This window comes from Procambarus clarkii, chromosome 70, assembly GCF_040958095.1.
Source record: "Procambarus clarkii isolate CNS0578487 chromosome 70, FALCON_Pclarkii_2.0, whole genome shotgun sequence".
In the NCBI taxonomy this organism is placed as follows: domain Eukaryota; kingdom Metazoa; phylum Arthropoda; class Malacostraca; order Decapoda; family Cambaridae; genus Procambarus; species Procambarus clarkii.
This window is the reverse complement of record NC_091219.1, coordinates 20,131,192-20,150,219: the sequence shown is the minus strand read 5'-3', so window position 1 is coordinate 20,150,219 and position 19,028 is coordinate 20,131,192. Positions and strand designations below refer to the sequence as shown.

General features: G+C 40.8%; 1 protein-coding gene across 1 annotated transcript in view; it reads right to left on the bottom strand.

Moving 5' to 3' along the window:
* LOC138355980 (organic cation transporter protein-like) overlaps positions 1–19,028 on the bottom strand; it is a 45,113-nt gene that overhangs the window by 3,463 nt on the left and 22,622 nt on the right. The window contains exon 14 of the mRNA XM_069311523.1: positions 10,980–11,082. Coding sequence (XP_069167624.1) covers positions 10,980–11,082 — 103 coding nt within the window. The remainder of the gene's footprint in view (positions 1–10,979; positions 11,083–19,028) is intronic.

Sequence of the window (19,028 nt, the reverse complement as noted above, 5' to 3'; positions counted from 1 at the left end):
TGTGTCTCTATTTTTCATCGATGCCGTTTTCACCGATGCCCTCTAATTCTGCCGTTTCTCATTTTGAATATTAGTTTCGTGTCTACCTTACTAATTCCTCTTTGAATCGTGTATGTCGTTATCATGTTCCTTCTCTCCTCCGAGCTCGTAACTCAATCTTCTCGGGGCAAGACCAAGCCTATGTTTTTAATATTTTTACCTTTTCACGTCTTATGTTTCAAGTGAGAGTTCCGTGTCGAGGCTGCATACTGAAGAGCGAGTCTCGTGTAAATCCCCACGTGTCATGTTGATTGTATCTTATTTATGTAAATGTCTGTATGTGTGATGTTGTACTCCTCAAGCTGGTGCCCAACCACTTGGGCTGGACGGTAGAACAACGGTCTCGCTTCATGCAGGTCGGCGTTCAATCCCCAACCGTCCAAGTGGTTGGGGGACCATTTCTTTCCCCCTTCCTATCCCAAATCCTTGTCCTGACCCCTTCCAAGGGCTATATAGTCATAATGGCTTGGCACTTTCTCCCGATAGTTCCAATCCATACCGTCCAACCACTTGGGCTGGACGGTAGAGCGACGGTCTCGCTTCATGCACGTCGGCGTTCAATCCCCGACCGTCCAAGTGATTGGGGAACATTCCTTTCCTCCGTCCCATCCCAAATCCTTGTCCTGACCCCTTCCAAGTGTTATATAGTCATAATGGCTTGGCACTTTCTCCTGACAGTTCCAATCCATTCCTCAAGCTAGTAACACTAATGTAATACTAATCAAGACACATACAAACTGCTAAAGTTCTCGCACTAGACACCGCTTTGCTCTGCAGCAAATCTCTTTATTCTTAAAATTTCCATGATATCCATACAAATTAACTCCAGTACACAAAATATAGAATGTGGTTCATTTGCAAAAAAAATAATTATAAAACATTATTAACGTTTCAAATATAATCAACACTATTTGAAAGGATCACATACTCCTACTTTGTAATATATAAGATCCATATTTTACGTCAATGTGGATTTATACTGAAATCACAGGAAGCCTGGAGTCCCACCTTTATTATTAATAAATTTATTAGTCCACTCTCTCTTTACCTATAGCAGTACACCAGGAAAGAACACTAGAGTCTCCTCCATTTCTTAACACACACACTTATATATATATATGTATATATATGTATATATATATATATATATATATATATATATATATATATATATTATATATATATATATATTATATATATATATATATATATATATATATATATATATATATATATATTATATATATATATATATTATATATATATATATATAGGGGACCCATAGCCTCGGAGAAGAAAATACAAAGTATTCAGAGACCTTGTGGATGTCTCAACGTATATATATATATATATATATATATATATATATATATATATATATATATATATATATATATATATATATATATATATATATATATAAAACGAATAATAGACTTGATATATTGTATTTCGAAACAAATCATCCATTCAAATAGACACAAGAAAAATAATATAAAGGTTGAGAGTAGAAGAAAAAATAGGGGAAAAATAGGGATTCCTACATTTATACAGAAACAAAAGACTTTACTCCAACATCCACGCACGAAACAAAGCTGTTCTCATACTATATCACCAACTAATCTCACTTACGGTATCTCTACCAGGAATCCCAACTTGTGAACAGATACCGCAAACAACACTGATGGTCAGTATCTATTGCCTCATACGACTGTATCTATCTCACCGTATCTGCGAATAGGGCCAATTATCACAAACTGGTGATGGTTGAAATTCTCGTCTCATCACCATACCTAATTCAGTTCTCGTTTAACCCCAGTGATGGTATTTGCAATATTGGATTTCAGTTCCTTGCTCATTCCCCTTAGCTATAATTGTTTTGATTTAGTAATTACATTAGATATTTTTCTCGATTAGTGCTTCAGTCACTTGTTCGCGCTTGTTTAAAATAATTCGGCATCGTTCTCAGAATATAATAACGAAAACCGTTACACAATAAAGCCAATTAAAAAGTTAATTAAATATAAAGTCATTTAATAAATATAATAATTATAAGTCATTTCTCTCAGCATATTCAACCAAATCGAACAGATAAAATATTCTGAACCTCATTTCAAGGTTATCTTGAGGTTATCTTGAGATGATTTCGGGGCTTTTTAGTGTCCCCGCGGCCCGGTCCTCGACCAGGCCTCCACCCCCAGGAAGCAGCCCGTGACAGCTGACTAACACCCAGGTACCTATTTTACTGCTAGGTAACAGGGGCATAGGGTGAAAGAAACTTTGCCCATTGTTTCTCGCCGGCGCCCGGGATCGATCCCGGGACCACAAGATCACAAGTATTGGTGCATACAAGCTTTATTAAACGTAGCTACGTTCTATTTACTCATTAGTCTTTGCACCGAACTCAATTAGTCCAATTTAAGGTTCAGAGTTTCTGTCGACGATAAAAACTTTGATAATGAACGACTTTCCCAAAGTTGCCGTCTGGGACGACCAGGGTCTCTGAGACCATTGACAACTTCTCAGTTACCGTCGAGGTGGGGGTCGACCAGGGGTCTCTGAGACCACTGACAACTTCTCAGTTACCGTCGAGGTGGGGGTCGACCAGGGGTCTCTGAGACCACTGACAACTTCTCAGTTACCGTCGAGGTGGGGGTCGACCAGGGTCTCTGAGACCACTGACAACCACTCAGTTACCGTCGAGGTGGGGGTCGACCAGGGTCTCTGAGACCACTGACAACCAATCAGTTACCGTCGAGGTGGGGGTCGACCAGGGTCTCAGAGACCACTGACAACCACTGAGTTACCGTCGAGGAGGGGGTCGACCAGGGTCTCTGACACCACTGACAACCACTCAGTTACCGTCGAGGTGGGGTCGACCAGGGTCTCTGAGACCACTGACAACCACTCAGTTACCGTCGAGGTGGGGGTCGACCAGGGGTCTCAGAGAACCACTGACTACCTTAGTTCACTATTAACTATGTTGCTCTATTGAATTAAAAGTTGTTATCCAAAAGGAACACTTATTCACTTAAACAAGTGAAATAAGATGCAACAGGGGAATGAGAAACTTCAACTAGGCGCAACTCGGTGACTACAAAATTTCTTCAGATTGGGTCATGAATATTGCATTTATATATAAGGTTACCTTCGTTATATGTAGACATTGAAATCTTCATAACTAAACTTTTATATGCATATATGATTATGTATATTTTCTCCTTAGTAAACATTTATACATAGTTTGCCCAGCCCCTCACGTAGCACAAAACTGAGAGGGAACAGTCGATTTACAGTCTCCGTGGTGTAGTGGTCAGACACTCGCCTGGCGTTCCGCGAGCGCTATGTCATGGGTTCGTATCCTGGCCGGGGAGGATTTACTGGGCGCAATTCCTTAACTGTAGCCTCTGTTTAACGCAACAGTAAAATGGGTACTTGGATGAAAAAACGATTCTTCGCGGCAGGGGATCGTATTCCAGGGACCATAGGATTAAGGACTTGCCCGAAACGCTACGCGTACTAGTGGCTGTACAAGAATGTAACAACTCTTGTATATATCTCAAAAAAAAAAAAAGGAACGAGACATTGTACATGGGGTGAGTACGTACACATGAGTGAGTAGAAGACTTACGGTCACAGGGATGAGCACAGAAGCTCCTGGCAGCACACAGGCGGGTGACACAGGTGGGTGACACAGGTGGGTGACACTGGTGGGTGACACTGGTGGGGGACACAGGTGGGTGAAAGACAGTCGCCTGGTGCCCACACGACGCTGGATGGTCGATGGTAGAAGACGAACGAGCACTTAGGCTCTAGCTTTTCATACCGAGTTGAAATGTCCGAATTCCTCACGATCAAAGATCATATGGATATTTCCTGTCATACGGGCTTGCCACCTGGGCCAGCTGTCAACTCTACGATACGTGATCACTGTCAAGCCATAAGTCACCTCTTCACTTACACCGATTTCACTGTACTAACCTCAAGTGCTTTCAGCCTGGACCTTAACTACATGTTTGGAATCGATTCACATAACTACACTGAAATGCGAGTTGAACAACTCGAAGTTATGGACTCCATTGTTTGCATGTTGATTCTGGCTATTATATTATTTTATAACGTTTTAATGGCTTGGTCATAGGTGACTTTAAGTCAATATTGATTTTTATCATTATTCCGTCAAGCTTGATAATGAGACGTGTAAGTGCCTCTATGGCTACAAGCAGCGCCATCTATTTACTGAACTCCCAACTACAGCAGGGACTACGTTACGGTGAAGCTAAACAATATTCCTCGCTGTTCTCGCGTATAAAATGAGTTAGTATAAGAATTTAATATAAGATTCAGTCTCACTTTTCATCAAATGGCAGAGTATAAAATGCTATACAAATTTAATTAATGTAATTAACTGATTGGAATGCAATGTGTTTTTAAAAGGAATGAGAGAGTTGTGCCACCAACCACGCCAGAGTTCGATTCCCCGATGATTGAATTGTTATCATTAACACCACTGATTTTCTCCCTTAACACTGATTTTATCATTACCACTTTTCTTAATAATACCATTGATGGTAACTTTGCACTCTGAGTTCTGTGAGCACATGCCTAACACGGTCAGGACAGCAGAAATGAGTGCCAGTTGGCACCTTGACAATCAGAACCTCAAAGCGATGTTTAGAATATCTTACTAAAAAGACTCTAGGTAATTTCTTATTTATTTTGTAACATAAAACATTATGCACTCATGTAAGCAAAATTGTAACAATTCTACTGGTCATACTTTGCCAGTAATTAGCTACAATATGGAAGTGACCTCACGTAGCGGCCACTTGCCGCTATATGTGGCCACATGCAATGGGTCATCTACTGCAAGTGGGCGTCCCTGTAGTGATTAACCCCCACGGAGGGAATCCCACTCCCTGGGGGTCATATATAGAGAGAGAGCGAGACAGAGAAACAGGCAGACAGATACAAAGACAGGTAAAGTGCGACAGATAGACAATGATAAAGAGAGAAAAAGATGTAAAAAGAAAGAGAGAGAGAGAGAGAGAGAGAGAGAGAGAGAGAGAGAGAGAGAGAAAGAGAGAGAGAGAGAGAGAGAGAGAGAGAGAGAGAGAGAGAGAGAGAGAGAGAGAGAGAAGATAGAAGGGGTAAATCGTACAAACAGACGTGAACGCAGACAGGTACCCCTTCTATATGTATGTATATATATAAATATAAATATGTGTGTAAATCACGAAAATTAACACGTGATGAAAAATGTGACAGTGTCAGACCACGGAGGAAGAATTGAAACAGGAATTTCTTTAAGTACTTTCGTATATTAATACATCTTCAGAAGGAAAGATTTACAGGTCAAGTATTGGACATATATAGGCAGGAGAGAAAGGTGAAGTGAGGTGAGGTGAAAAATGAATGGGAATTAGGTGGACACAAATATGAGCCGCATAAGAACTGCACAGAAGGCCTATTGGCCCATGCGAGGCAGCTCCTAGTTATACCCACCAATAGGCCCACACATGCATAACAATAGCATAAGATAGTAAATATTTACAATGAATTAGTGAGACAAATGTGTATCAATGATCCTACTCAAATCGCCCTTTAATTGATCCATCAAAAATGGATCTAAGTTATACAAACCACAGCTAATGTTCAAATTACTTTCTTTTGTAATCTGTATTAAAGCAGATTCAATTATGTTCCTGTTATAAGTGTTTTTACAATTCGTTATTGAAGAAGTCATCTCCCAATCAATTTGGTGAGCATTTTCTGACAAATGAACAAACAAAGCATTAGACAATTGGCCATGTCTTACAGAGTATTTATGTTGCCAAGTTCTACATTTCAATGGACAAGTCGCCAGTATATATATATATATATATATATATATATATATATATATATATATATATATATATATATATATATATATATATATATATATATATATATATATATTCTGTGTTGGCATCGATATGTTCTTGTCTTGTCCTTACTCTCATGGTGGGTAGAGTACCCACCATGAGAGTAAGGACAAGACAAGAACATATCGATGCCAACACAGAAGACAATGTCCAATATATATATATATATATCACACCTTTTCTTCGATACTGCAGCATAAACATAAATAAATTATACCATTTTCAAGTGCATTAATTTTGGAAGAAAATCTGCGAGGTGGGAATATTTTAGGACGCATGAAAAATAATTTAGAATTCAAGTTGTTCATAAAACCATGACTGGCATCATTTCCCCCTTGGCACCTCTCCCTACCCCCTTGCCACCCTTCTTTTGCTCCCTTCCTTTTCTCTCTCCCTTGCCTCCCTCCCAGTTCCTCCCTTAGTTTGCCTACCTCTCCTTGCCTCCCTCAGCGTCTCCTCATTTCACAGGTAATTTGTATATCTGGTAATAATTATATAAACAACTAGTGATGACAGGGAGAGAACAGAGCTGCCTGGAAAGTCGTATTACTCAATAGTTTCCATCACCAATTTCAAGTAAGCAATTTTGTATACAAACTGATGGTCTGAAGTGTGTAGTTCGTCAGTTTAAAGGAGATCAGTGAGCATATTATCAAATACTTTGTCTAATGGTGATTATGACAATAGTTTTATAGTTATTAGAGGACGCAGAGGCTCTGCAGTTCTTTGGAAATGTAATAAGTACGGAGGTGTTTATTACAGATGGCTATGTACCATAGGGGAGGTAGCCTGTCAGACACGTTGACTGACACAAAGTTTCGGGGTTGTGTGTTTAATGTCACGTTAAAGGGTTTATCATCAATTTCATTTGTTAGACGTCTTACAACTTTCTCGGCCATTACAGGGGGTTGCAATGTGCAAGTGCAGAGCATTAGTGGCCTACAGATGTCACATGTCGCTGTAGTTACATCAGTTTCAATCACATCTGGCCGATACAGCAATGTTTTACAACCTTGAATATTTCTCTTTGAAAATATTACATATTGTTATAAACCGCAGGTAGCCTGGTGTAGTGAGTCTGCCATGTGAGAGTTATTCTGCACACCTGACCAGAGATTAGGATGCTAGAGGAAGGAAGTTTATTAAGTAAACGTCAATCAATGACTAAATAGAGAAAATGGATGAGCATATTATAAAAGTTGGATGGAATGAGATGTCGACATTTTGTGACATGACGCAAACAGAGGGCGTAATGCGTCACTTTGGTTGCTACAGTCGTCAGGAATGGACGTATGTCATTGCCTTCCTGGGAAGAAGGAAGAATATTGTTCCCTGTTTAGTGGTTGAGTGAAGGCTACTTGTTATCAAATGTGAGGACGCTGCAGGGACGTCGTACGTCATTTTCCAGTGATCGTGAAGATATTAGAGGCGACCTGAAGCCTAGGTCGTGTTCTGTGTGGACTCTAATGTGAGATATTCCTTCGAGTGGAGGAAAGTAAGCGGGTGTTTCTGTGTGAAGCCTGCCAGGTGACTTCGTGTGCTCAAGTCAAGACTGAAAGAAGCTTTGAGAGACTTCTAGGATTCTAGAGACTAAAGAATTTTGTTGGACGACCAAGAGTAGCGCCCTTTGGAGCATCAGAGGGCAAACGTCGTCATGTATTAAAATTCTGTGGTAAGCTCACTTAATATGTTGATAGATTGTTGATAGATTCGACTTGAGAATGGTCCAGGACGGACCGAAACGTCGTCGTCCCTTCAATTTCTAGTGTGTGGTCTGGTCAACATTGTTTACTAGTGTTTAATCGTGTGCCCAACGACAGTAGAAGACATATATGCATATAGGGTAGAGATTTTATAAAGATTGTGAACAGATATAAGGAGTTAGAGATGAGTGGACATTTTGGGGGCTAAAGCGATGCATCCTCACTTGCCTGAGGTCAATGAGTGACTGAGGAGTGGAGCCTCCGAGTGTCACGTCGGTGGTTGATTTCGGTGTGGACTCCTCTGAAAATGGGGGAGTAACCACTGAGTAACCAGTGGGGAGTAATGGGGGAGTAACCAGAGCCGGTGAGCAGAAGAGAATATCGGAATGAGGAATTTATTTTGTGTAAAAATATGTATTTTTATTTTATTAGGAAAACATGTCATTATGGATTAGTAATGGAATTACATGCTTGTATGGGAGAAGTTAGTGGAGGAGTTTCGTGTCTGAGAAAGATTATATGTGAACTCCAAGTGTAGAGCTGAACTTTAAGGTGGAGTTGAACCTCAAGTGTGGAGTTGAACTACAGTGGTGGAGTAAGACATTGGTAGAGTGGAACTTCGAGTGTAATGGAGCTACACGTTTTTATTGTGAAGCCGCATAGAGGAACTTCACAGCTGTGACTTCAGGTACAGCAGATATTGTTTTTATTATTATTATTATTATTTTCTACCACAGACGTGGCCACACATTAATAATGCTAACCAGAATATATGCATTTTCTTCTGTCCTCCATGGACAGAATGTATTGACGGCTTATTCATGGAGATTATTCAGTGGAGTTTCTGTTGTTGTAACACCACCATCCTGTATCCTGGATTTGTTACATGCTAGAATTAGTTTGCCACTGCACTAGGATTAGAGCCTAGTGGCAGCTAGTTCATAGGGTGTGCAATTGATATATGTATGATAATGATTCCGAAGAGCTTTGATTAAAGCTATATTATTTATTTATTTATTTATTTATATATATACAAGAAGGTACATTGGGTTTGTGAGAATACATTGGATAGTACAGTATTTACATTCTTGTAAAGCCACTAGTACGCGCAGCGTTTCGGGCAGAAATTGTATAATGTATAATTGTATTATTGTATAATGGGAGTAGCAGTGTTAGAGAACTGTATACATAAATTGTTACTGTGTCTTGCTAGATATGCCCCAGTAAATTGGAAAATTTTAGTACCATTTCCATAACCCTAGACAAATATTGAGATTCTCCTTGTTGCCAGCGATACTGTGGAGCACTGGGACACGACAAGGTGATCAACAAATATTCTGGCAATCGTTCCCAGGTTTCAATCCATTAACATCTACAATCTCTCTGCCTACAAAGGATGTCTGTACTGACTTTGAGTCCTACTTTAGTGCCACCGCTAACACGGCTGCCATATTCATCTTTTTGTCCTTTGATTTTCAATGGGTCCTAGGATTCGAACTCTGTATTGCTGAGGCCTTCCGTTGTACTGTTCACTTTCTCAAGGTCATCCAGGAAGGGGGTGCAACGCAGTTGATATACTGAGAAGAGGGGGCTTGCAGTTGTAGCGGTGGGAGGGGACGACTTGTCGTGAAGGGAAGGTGGAGGGGACGACTCGTCGTGGGGGGAAGGTGGAGGGGACGACTCATCGTGGGGGGAAGGTGGTGGGACGACTTGTCGTGAAGGGAAGGTGGAGGAGACGACTTGTCGTGGGGGGAAGGTGGAGGGGACGACTTGTCGTGAAGGGAAGGTGGAGGGGACGACTTGTCGTGGGGGGAAGGTGGAGGGGACGACTTGTCGTGGAGGGGACGACTTGTCGTGGGGGGAAGGTGGAGGGGACGACTTGTCGTGAAGGGAAGGTGGAGGGGACGACTTGTCGTGGGGGGAAGGTGGAGGGGACGACTTGTCGTGAAGGGAAGGAAGGGGGTTAACAATGGTCTGTATGCCAGCATTTGCTTTCACACTAATTACTTCACATGCGCTGGTTATTAGAGTGTTGTGATGGTCGAGTCTGACATTGGATTCATATTTATCACTTCGTGCAGGATTAATCAATACCTAGTGTTATTAATTAATAACACTAGGATTAATCAATACCTTTGTTGTTGTTACTTTGATGTGAAGATGATGAGCGTCTCCGCCCAGCACCTGCTGACGACGCCTCAGGAGATGAGAGCTGTTCATTCTGTTGCTGAGAAGTGATTGTTCCCACTCTTGCTCCTCCTCTCGCACCTACATTTAAACTGTAAAATATATATATATATATATATATATATATATATATATATATATATATATATATATATATATATATATATATATATATATATATATATATATATATATATATATATATATATATATATATATATATATATATATATATATATATATATATATATATATATATATATATATATATATATATATATATATATATATATATATATATATATATATATATATATATATATATGAATGAAAACTCACACCCCAGAAGTGACTCGAACCCATACTCCCAGAAGCAACGCAACTGGTAACTACAGGGCGCCTTAATCCGCTTGACCATCACGGCCGTCAAAGGAAGTGATAGCCGAGGCTATTTGAGCCACTTCCCCGACGGCAACTCGGATGGTAATCTTGGGCATAGCATTTCACCAAATCACCTCATTCTTTGGGGCACACGTGAGGAACACAAATGCGAACAAGCCTGAATGGTCCCCAGGACTATATGCAAATGAAAACTCACACCCCAGAAGCAAGTGTCAAGCGGATTAAGGCGCCCTGTAGTTACCAGTTGCGTTGCTTCTGGGAGTATGGGTTCGAGTCACTTCTGGGGTGTGAGTTTTCATTCGCATATAGTCCTGGGGACCATTCAGGCTTGTTCGCATTTGTGTTCCTCACGTGTGCCCCAAAGAATGAGGTGATTTGGTGAAATGCTATGCCCAAGATTACCATCCGAGTTGCCGTCGGGGAAGTGGCTCAAATAGCCTCGGCTATCACTTCCTTTGACGGCCGTGATGGTCAAGCGGATTAAGGCGCCCTGTAGTTACCAGTTGCGTTGCTTCTGGGAGTATGGGTTCGAGTCACTTCTGGGGTGTGAGTTTTCATTCGCATATAGTCCTGGGGACCATTCAGGCTTGTTCGCATATATATATATATATATATATATATATATATATATATATATATATATATATATATAATGTTGTTGAATATGACCGAAAAGGTAAGATTAATAATTCTAACACGAATTATACCCATTATATTATACCCATTGTTCCATGTTCTGTCTTGTGTTTGTCATAAGTTTGTTCACCTCATCCAAAACTTTGTACCATATCACCTCACTCAAAATGAGTATACGTTCGATGAATCTGCGTGTAAATTAAGTCTTTGAAAATGTAATAAGCATTACGAAACGCGTTCAGGCGTCAGACAATTAAAAAATGAATTTTGGAGAATTGATATTTTTATTACCACCGACAGTGAAGAAAAACATAAGAAATATTGAAAAAATTTGTGTTAGAATTATTAATCTTACCTTTTCTTTCATATTCAACAACATATGTTTACAAGAAACACTGCTACCAAAATATACTAATATATATTTCTAATATTATATATATATATATATATATATATATATATATATATATATATATATATATATATATATATATATATATATATATATATATATATGTCGTACCTAGTAGCCAGAACGCACTTCTCAGCCTACTATGCAAGGCCCGATTTGCCTAATAAGCCAAGTTTTCATGAATTAATTGTTTTTCGACTACCTAACCTACCTAACCTAACCTAACCTAACTTTTTCGGCTACCTAACCAAACTTAACCTATAAAGATAGGTTAGGTTAGGTTAGGTAGGGTTGGTTAGGTTCGGTCATATATCTACGTTAATTTTAACTCCAATAAAAAAAAAATTGACCTCATACATAATGAAATGGGTTGATTTATCATTTCATAAGGAAAAAATTAGAGAAAATATATTAATTCAGGAAAACTTGGCTTATTAGGCAAATCGGGCCTTGAATAGTAGGCCAAAAAGTGAGTTCTGGCTACTAGGTACGACATATATATATATATATATATATATATATATATATATATATATATATATATATATATATATATATAAATATATATATATTTATATGCAAACAAGCCTGAATGGTCCCCAGGACTATATGCAACTGAAAACTAACACCCCAGAAGTGACTCGAACCCATACTGCCAGAAGCAATGCATCTAATGTACAGGATCCCTTAACCACTCGACCAACACGACCGGGCAAAAGAGGACAAAAGAATGAGGTGATTTGATAAAATATCATGCCCAAGATTACCAACAGAGTGCCGGCGGAGGGATGGGGAATTAGTCTCGGCTACCATCCTCTTTTGTCCGGTCGTGTTGGTAGAGTGGTTTAGGGATCTTGTTCATCAGATGCATTGCTTCTGGCAGTATGGGTTCGAGTCACTTCTGGGTTGTGAGTTTTCAGTTATATATATATATATATATATATATGTCGTACCTAACAGCCAGAACGCACTTCTCAGCCTACTATGCATGGCCCGATTTGCCTAATAAGCCAAGTTTTCCTGAATTATTATATTTTCTCATAACTTTTTTCTTATGAAATGATGAAGCTACCCATTTCATTATGTATGAGGTAAAAAAAAATTTATTGTAGTTAAAATTAACGTAGATATATGACCGAACCTAACCAACCCTACCTAACCTAACCTAACCTATCTTTATAGGTTAGGTTAGGTTAGGTAGCCGAAAAGGTAGGTTAGGTAGGTTAGGTAGTCGAAAAACAATTAATTCATAAAAACTTGGCTTATTAGGCAAATCGGGCCTTGCATAGTAGGCTGAAAAGTGCGTTCTGGATACTAGGTACGACATATATATATATATATATATATATATATATATATATATATATATATATATATATATATATATATATATATATATATATATATATATATATATATATGTCGTACCTAGTAGCCAGAATGCACTTCTCGGCCTACTATGCAAGGCCTGATTTGCCTAATAAGCCAAGTTTTCCTGAATTAATATACTTTATCTAATTTTGTTCTCATGAAATGATAAAGCTACCCATTTCATTATGTATGAGGTAATTTTTTTTTTATTGGAGTTAAAATTAGCGTAGATATATGACCGAACCTAACCAACCCTACCTAACCTAACCTAACCTATCTTTATAGGTTAGGTTAGGTTAGGTAGCCGAAAAATTTAGGTTAGGTTAGGGTAGGTTGGGTAGTCGAAAAACAATTAATGCATGAAAACTTGGCTTATTGGGCAAATTGGGCCTTGCATAATAGGCTGAGAAGTGCGTTCTGGCTATTAGGTACGACATATATATATATATATATATATATATATATATATATATATATATATATATATATATATATATATATATATATATATATATATATATATTGTGACGATAATCTCCTTCAAGAGATTGAGCCTGCTCTTCCCTCCACAATTACGTCGTTGGAATTATATAAAACTACTAGGGAAGAATGTCCAACAACGACAACAACACCAGCAAGGCTTGCCAGAGCGCAAAACGTTGCAGCCAGAGACACCTGTTCGGACTCAAACCGCCAAACTACCCGTTGATCGCTACCGGCCCCGCTGATTGGTCGCCGGTCTGGCTGCACCTGCACTCGCCCCCCCATACTACTTGATGTCTGGGGTCGCCACGACCTCAGACCTCAGAATGTTCTGTGCTCTCGAAGTTATCACTCCTCCCGGCTAGACGTTAGCGTGTACTGAGAGAGGTGGTAGCTTAAAGCCAATATTCAAGCACCTCCCTTTAATTTTGTGTTGCACTTCTTGTTATTTTATCTTAACGTAACTTTTCATTGTGTCATTTAATTATTCTTATTATTTTGATTGATTGATTTTATTATAAGAATTTGTTTGTCCATTTTTTCATGTTTTGATTTATTTAACGTAATTAAAATTTCATTGTTAAAATTTACTTGTGTTTTGTGTGTCTTCTCCTTACCTTACCACAGACGACGTTCCAGTTTTTCTATTTTTTTTTATAACTATGTGACGAGGCCATACCCCTAGCCTTAAACAGCCGAACACCAACGCGTTACCGTCACAAGTTATATGGGGGCCTGTCCGGGAGCTTCACTCAGGTACTGGTGCCAAGTGGTAATTTATGGTAAGCGTATTTAACTTTGTTAACGTAGCTTTACTATTTTTCATATTCAATTTCATTTTTTATAAGGTGCGGTGTATTGTGCATTACGAGAGTAACATATAGTGAAGGTGAGACAACTTTGGATTACGTGGTGACTGTAGGCCGCAGTCATACTCTTAATTGGTCATCTCTCCCTCCGTGTTATTACTCGTGTTTACCATCTATGTCCCTTGAATATTTCTCATTCTGACAGATCATCATATTGGTACCCTGGTACTGTGGTCTGCCCCGGGTCAAGAGTACCCAATCTTCTGCAATCTGACTGTAGGAGGACAAAGAGGGCCATAGTTCCTCTAGCTCGAACTTTAGTTGCTGAATTGGGACCTCAGCAGCAGTTCTCGTCACCAGTTGACACCTCGCACCCCTACACGTCAGTCAGAGATGATGATACATACAACGGTAGGGAATTAGCTTATTTTTTCAGAGCACAAAAGTTCGCTAATTCTGTAAGTATCATATTAAATTCAGTAGGAAAAACTTGCTTTATGTCCTATAGAGACGTGGCAAGGTATGCCTACATCCTTGGACTACCAATTTTACTTTTGAAGCATTTAACTGTTTCATTTGTTTTCGAAACTCTGTTTCATTTGTTAGTAGGATTTTCTTGCCCTTATTCTCTTACATGAGTACCGGGTACAAGATTTCCTGCGCCCTTGATTTAATTTAATCATTTAACATCTTTTTCTTAACTTTAATTGTTAAAGATCTCACAGGATAGGTACCAGTTGCCACGTTGTCCTGTTTCTGACATTCACTATTGAATATTTGTGTACCTTTATTTGCTAATTTCACCATGTTTCGTCTCCAAGCTTTCCGTACAAATCCAGCAGGTGAAATAGGGACTTTAAGTCGTGCCAAGAAGACTGAATTACAAACTCTTGCACATGAGTATCAACTAGAAGTTCCCTACCAAGCCAACAAAAATGACCTACACAACCTGTTGCTGGATTACTATTTAGAGCAAGGTAAGATAGACTCTGAAACTCATGAAACTTACTATATTGCAGGAAAAACTGATTTGGCAACGATGAAACTCCAATTGGAACTGGCCAAGATTGAACGTGAGCAGCAAAGGGAAGCCCGCGAACAGCAAAGGGAAGCAGCTGTTTTGAGGAGGGAAGAACAAGAACGAGAAATCACCCTCAGAGAACGTGAAGCTGCTTTGAGGAGAGAAGAACACGAACGTGAGTTCACATTACTCCGTGAATGTGAACGCTTACAGCTCGAAACCAAACAACGCGAGTTAGAGTTACAACGCGAACATGACAAGCAACAAGCGACTCTGGCTCTAGAGTGTCGTCAACGTGAAATCGCCTTGGAAACTTCACACTTCACTCAACGCCAGCAAGCTACTGCCAATCTTCCCGTCAGTTTTAATATATCACATGCAAGTAAGTTAATGCCATCCTTTGTAGAAGCAGAAGTTGATGTGTTCTTTACCACCTTTGAAACCCTTGCTAATCAACTCAGTTGGCCTGTCGACCAATGGGCCACACTTCTCAGAGTCCATCTTACAGGTAGAGCTGCAGTCACACTCAGTACTCTGGCGTCTGAGAATGACTACCACACTCTGAAACAAGCAGTGTTGGACGCCTACCTACTTTCCACCGAAAGTTATAGAAGGAAATTCCGTGACCACCTGAAGGCAAGTACCACTACCTTCCTCGAGTTTGCTAACACGAAACGGAGGTATTTCATGAAATGGCTGGAAGCAGCACATGTCTCTACTTTTACAGAACTCGTCAACCTGATGCTTGTTGAAGAATTCTTGAGACGTGTGCCGCCTCCTGTCCGCCTCTACTTAGCAGATAAAGAAGAAACCGACTACCTGAAGTGTGCTAAGTCGGCTGACACTTACAGCCTCATCCACCGGCTGACACCCGAACCATCCTCCAGTAAGAAGTCGTGGTACAGTTACGAGAAGGTGAGCCCCGATCAAGCTGGTTCATAACTGTACTGCAAGTATTGTAGACTCTATGGACATACCATAGACAAGTGTGGTAAGTCTCAATACAAGGGAACCACTGACCAACAAAGACCCAAACCAACTCCTCCTAAGTCCGGTAAGCCTGTGATGAATGTTGGTGTTGATGTTAATGATCTTTCTCTTTTCAGTAACCACCTGTATACTGGAACTGTCTCTGCCAACGGTTCAAATCCGGAGGGACGTTTCAAATTGAAGATCTTGAGGGACACAGCGGCTCTACAATCGATCATCTTGAAGTCGGCTGTGCCCAACATCGTCTACACCGGAGAAACCGTCTTCATCACTGACCTCACTGCTACCACTCCATACCCTCTCGCCAGAGTCCACCTGGATTGTCCCTACGTGAACGGGGAAGTCCAAGTCGCCGTCAGGGAAAAGCCTTTTCCCATGCCTGGAGTGCAACTTCTCCTAGGCAACGACTTGGCAGAAGACCTGCAACCGACCAACCTGATCGTCATGGACAAACCCCAGGTGTGTAACTCTGTGCCAATAAACCCTATTCTTGAGTATGTTCCAGCAGAGGTTCAAGAGAGTGATGAAGTTTCTCCTCCGGTTCTCGTGACCACCCGTGCACAAGCCGCACGTCCACAGCCAGCTGACTCTACTGCTACCGCTGTCCCTCAAGACCCTCAGAAACTCCCCCCGCATCTGACCAAGTTGGAGTTCCGTAAGTTGCAGAGGGAAGATCTTACTTTAACACCATTGTTTTTCCAGGCTGAGACTCAACCCGACAGTATTCCTGGGTTCTTCCTAGAGAACGACTTGCTCTACCGCATATATAGACCCAGTAAACTGAAGGAGGAGGACGATTGGGCCAACATCGAACAACTTGTGATTCCCACCAGCCTGCGGCCCACTATTCTACACCTGGCCCACGGAGCATTCTCCCACTACGGCTTCAACAAGACTTATCATGGGATTCGTCAAGACTACTACTGGCCAGGTATGGTAAATAACGTCAAACAGTACGTAAAACAGTGTCATACATGTCAGATGGCAGGCAAACCGAACGTCTCCATTCCCAGAGCACCACTGATTCCCATACAGGTGCCTGCGGAACCTTTCCACAGACTCATAATAGACTGTGTTGGTCCTTTACCTCGGACCAGTTCAGGTAACGCCTACATCCTAACCATCCTGTGTCCTACCACCAGATTTCCCATAGCAGTTCCAGTGAAGAACATCACGGCTGCTACGGTTATAAAACATCTATTGAAGATCTTCACTCAATACGGATTTCCCAGGGAGATTCAAAGTGACTGTGGCACCAACTTCACCAGTGATCTCTTCAAAAGGACACTGGAGGAGTTCAACATCAAACAGGTATTGTCCAGCCCCTATCATCCTGCTTCACAGGGTTCTCTTGAACGTAGTCATCAGACCATCAAAGCACTCTTGAAAAAGTTTTGTAGTGAAACCTCATAGGATTGGGATAAGCAGATTGACCTTATAATGTGTATTTTCAGAAGTCTCCCCAATGAGTCCCTAGGAGTATCTCCTTATGAGATGCTCTACGGCCGTAAGTGCCGTACTCCCCTTAAGGCTTTCAAAGACTCTCTCAGAGATGCCACCTTCAGTGAGCATCAGAATGTGCCCCAGTTTCTTCAAAACCTTCAACACATTCTAGAGAGAGTCCACCGCTTTGCCCATGATAATCTATTGAAAGCCCAGGTGAGAATGAAGACTCATTACGACCAGACCAGCAAAGTAAGAAAATTCAAGCCGGGAGACTTCGTCCTTGCCTATTTCCCTATCCCAGGTTCACCTTTACAAAACAGATTTTCAGGACCCTACTGCGTCAAAGAGTGCAGAAGCAACAACAACTACGTCATAGAGACTCCAGATAGGCGGCGGAAGACCCAGCTGTGCCACGTCAACCTCCTGAAGCAATATAATGGTACTCCTCCCACTGTCTTGACTAATTGTTGTACCTTCACAGAACCCTACATCCACAGTGAGACCTTCCCAGCTTCTCCTCCCGAAAGCACTGACAAGGAGTCAGCGCTTTCTAATTCCGAAATCCTTAATGATCTTCCCAAATGCTTTCAGGATAATAATCGTGCTCCTTTGCCCTCTTCTAATTCCACTCTCACCTCGTCAGATAAACCCTTCATCCTCCATGTCGACGCTAGGGGTACCGACGTTGGTGGTGTCGTGATGCAACAACGAGGCGAGAAGAATACACCTGTCAGCAACTACTGCTACAAGGATCTACGGAACAATTGGCAAGGAGCTACTCTTCCTCATCCTGAAGCTTCAGCACTTCACTCCACCCCTGAAAAGTGCTCGGTCCACCATCAACACGGACCACACCACCCTACACCACCTGCAGCACGCCCACTTCCCATCTCAACGTCTTCTACTATGGGCTTGCTAACTGCAGAAATTCAACCTGGAGACACGCTATACCAAGAGTCTGACAACATCTTAGCCCATGATCTCTCCAGAGTTTATGAAGTAGAAGCGACTCCATCCATTACTCCACCACATAACGACGTACTTCTTCCAGAACCGCAGGCTTCGGGGGAGAGTTGTGACGATAATCTCCTTCAAGAGATTGAGCCTGCTCTTCCCTCCACAATTACGTCGTTGGAATTATATAAAACTACTAGGGAAGAATGTCCAACAACGACAACAACACCAGCAAGGCTTGCCAGAGCGCAAAACGTTGCAGCCAGAGACACCTGTTCGGACTCAAACCGCCAAACTACCCGTTGATCGCTACCGGCCCCGCTGATTGGTCGCCGGTCTGGCTGCACCTGCACTCGCCCCCCCATACTACTTGATGTCTGGGGTCGCCACGACCTCAGACCTCAGAATGTTCTGTGCTCTCGAAGTTATCACTCCTCCCGGCTAGACGTTAGCGTGTACTGAGAGAGGTGGTAGCTTAAAGCCAATATTCAAGCACCTCCCTTTAATTTTGTGTTGCACTTCTTGTTATTTTATCTTAACGTAACTTTTCATTGTGTCATTTAATTATTCTTATTATTTTGATTGATTGATTTTATTATAAGAATTTGTTTGTCCATTTTTTCATGTTTTGATTTATTTAACGTAATT